Source organism: Notothenia coriiceps, unplaced genomic scaffold (genome assembly GCF_000735185.1).
Source record: "Notothenia coriiceps isolate Sejong01 unplaced genomic scaffold, NC01 NC01_scaffold00001279, whole genome shotgun sequence".
NCBI lineage: Eukaryota > Metazoa > Chordata > Actinopteri > Perciformes > Nototheniidae > Notothenia > Notothenia coriiceps.
Window position 1 is genome coordinate 1 of NW_011333980.1, and position 3,123 is coordinate 3,123.

A 3,123-nucleotide genomic window follows, 5' to 3' on the forward strand; every position below is an offset into this window, starting at 1 on the left:
TATCTATTCCTTCATCTGACGGCTTAAGAGTTGGTTTCCAAGCTGGCATGAATCATTGAATTACATAATGTTTCTTCAGTCAAGAGCAAACGCATTGCTTTGAAAAAAGAGACAAAATATAAAGTCAGATGTTCATTAGTTCCTTTGGATTGAGGCCTGAATCATCCACATACCTGAAGTATTGTATCTTCTTTAAGAGTTAGGGTGGAGGCAGCCTGGGAAAGAAGATGTATGAGTTAATTTGGAATAAGGCTGGGTACAATATATAGGAAGTCTTTGTAATGAACTGGGAAAAGTCCTGTCCGACAGAGAACTTTGGATCCTTGGGTCGCTTTTGCCAAAATGTATCTAACTTGGTCGGACAATTTTTTCATGCAGTCTTTTTTTTAAGATAAGCTGAATATAGGTCCTAACATCTGAGCAGGTGGTGTGTAATGCTATGGAATACAAATCCCTGTTAAATTGCCCCCAAAAGACCAATCTAGGTGAAGAATAACACATCAAGGGTCAGGGTAACAGATTAGTGGTTGTTTCTTACAAAGCCCTTGAGGATTTTGATTGGTCCACTGACCAGCCAGGGGGAGGTGCTTAAGACACACAGGGATAACGACACAAGCGTTTGAGTGAACCAATGGGAAAGCGGCATCAATGTTAGAAACACAATGGCGGAGGCAGTTAAGCAAACTATGAGTATCACAGAGGGCGGTACCTACTTTTGAAAGTCTTTTGCAATGTTACGATTGACACATGATGGCGGGAATCTCATAGGTGGAAAATCATGTAAAAGAATTCCACAGTTTAAGAAGACCCCAACAAAAACACACAAGATTTACCGAGATATTTATGCAATGATTATAGTTTCTCTAACAGTTTTAAACGGTAAAGCGGCCATTTTGTCTTCTCAGACACGGCCTTATTAAAGGTAAAAGCACACTAACCCCTTCTTGATTCATATTAGACCTTAAATCATTTACACCTACTGTATAAAGCAACAGAAAGATGGCCTGTTCGAGAGCGTATGGCGTAACCAAGACATTCAGAAGGAAAATTGTGGAGCTGCAATGTACGCTCAGCTCTCAGCGATGTTCAAAACATTTGATATCATTAAACGCGGCCTCCCCGCAAAAAGAGTCAGCAATTCTACAGGCTGGGAGAGTGGGAGTCAAAAAGACCTTGAATACGAAAGCATATTCAGTCTCACGCAGCGACAGCAAAAAGAGAGGCGGGCTTTTTTCACAGTACTGGACCATCTTCCCACAGCACACAAGCACAGAAACACAGTCACACACCAGCACGCACAGTTTGTTGTCATTAAACAGTTGTGGCAATACATCCGGTTTCTTCTGATTGTGTTTCCAGTATTGTCTGTCCATGCATGTTCACACTAATAAAGTTAGTCTGTCCTTTCCGGTCACACTCAAGCCTGTTACTCTAATTGGACGGGGGAATAGCATCGCTCCGACTGGAGGGGATTAATGGGATTTCGGTTGTTAAAGCCACATATCCGAGGAGCTGTGAGATTGGTCTTCTTTAACCTCCTTGTTTTGCTGAACCTCATTTTCTTCGTTTCTGTATAGTCGATCCAGCATTGACACATTGTAGGTGTTTTGGGTTTATGTATTTGAAATGGGTTTGGGTTTAAGACAACTTGATTGGTTTGGATTATAGATCAAGACAAAAAACTTCTTCTTAAGTGTATTCTGCGATTCTTCCATCTTCTGAGCTATCTCTCTTGCTCCTTTTGATTTTCCTGTTTGTCGTTGCCCTTCCATGCATCCGTATTTCCTTCAGGTATGTTTATAGATACTTTAATGCCTCTTTAATTTCTTCATCTGTACATCCATCCATTCATCTGGCATTCAGTCTTGCGTAAAGGGAGGGAGTGATTGATCAATGAGACAGCCATCATTTCCAAATCCATACGTTCATCCTCCTCCACTCCTTCCATGTTCTCCTCCTGTCCCACCTTTCCCTTTCGTCATCTCCTGTCACCTTAGAAGCCCTTGATGTGGCAGTAGGCCTCCAGTGAGGAGAAGAGGATGTAGAGGAGCCACAGGCTGAAGAACAGCATGGTGGTCAGGACCTTGGCCGTCCGGGGCCCTCCGAGCTCTCCACCGATATCTGGCCGCCGTCGGTACATCAGCGTGCCGACGGCGATAAAGGCAAAGATAGTGAAGAGCGTGACGGAAAAGGCCAGCTGGCCCGGATCCACCCTGAACTCCTCCCCTCTGCTGTTATGGTAAATGGCTGCGATGGACCACGCCACCTGTCAAGCATCACAATCAAACTGAGTGACATGGTTCTTTATAACGGTGGAGGCATTAAATGTAAGCACTCAAAAACGAACATGTAAATCATAAGGAACAACAACTGGATTTATACCAGCGATGAATCACACAATCGGTAAAGTCACTTAATCTCTCAATCTATCTATCACTCAATCTATCTTTCTACCACTCTATCTATCTATCACTCTATCCTTCTATCTTTTAATGAGTGGGACTCACCCCGATGCCGAGGAAAACATTGACAGCATTAGAGCCTGTCACATTTCCAATGGATGCATCTGCATACTGATCCTGGGTAGCTGCCACCTTACTGGCAAAGGTATCTGTGAAAGAAAAGGAGACAGACAGTTAACAGTTTGGACATTCTATGGATTCTCGTGAAAAGGAAACCTCACAAGCCAACCCAAGTATTGTTGCTGTTTGTCTCTGGTAAAATAAGGGTAGCTCATCTGCAAACAGGAATATCTGAGAGAGAGAAAGCAGGGATTATTTCTGTGGATTTGGCAAATTAGATATTTAAAGTGGACCTATCATGCTATATTTTAATAATATATTGTAGGGCCATACCTATATAAAACATGTCTGTGAAGTTTTTTTTTCAAAATACCAAACAGATCATGCATTTTAGTCCATGCCTCATTCGCTCTATTTGCTCTATTCCAGCACAGTTTTTGCAGGGGCTGATTCTGTGACTGCAGCGCCACTTACAGGCCTGGCATATGTACTACAGCGTCCCCAGCGCTTTCGAGCGGTCTCGTGTGAACGGACACGTTCGTGGCCCAACCTCTCATTCCCCTGATAGGTGGAGAGTTGCCCATATAGGCGGAGCTCCTTG

At 43.2% G+C, this 3,123-nt stretch overlaps 1 protein-coding gene across 1 annotated transcript; it reads right to left on the bottom strand.

Moving 5' to 3' along the window:
• Positions 1-6: 6 nt before the first annotated feature.
• Positions 7-2,615, bottom strand: LOC104959965 (sodium/calcium exchanger 1-like; the record flags this gene model as incomplete). Its single annotated transcript, XM_010787879.1, has 2 exons — positions 7-2,266; positions 2,508-2,615. Coding segments are annotated over 2 exons (381 nt in total), but the record flags the coding sequence as incomplete, so codon positions are not given.
• Between the last annotated feature and the right edge of the window lie 508 nt (positions 2,616-3,123).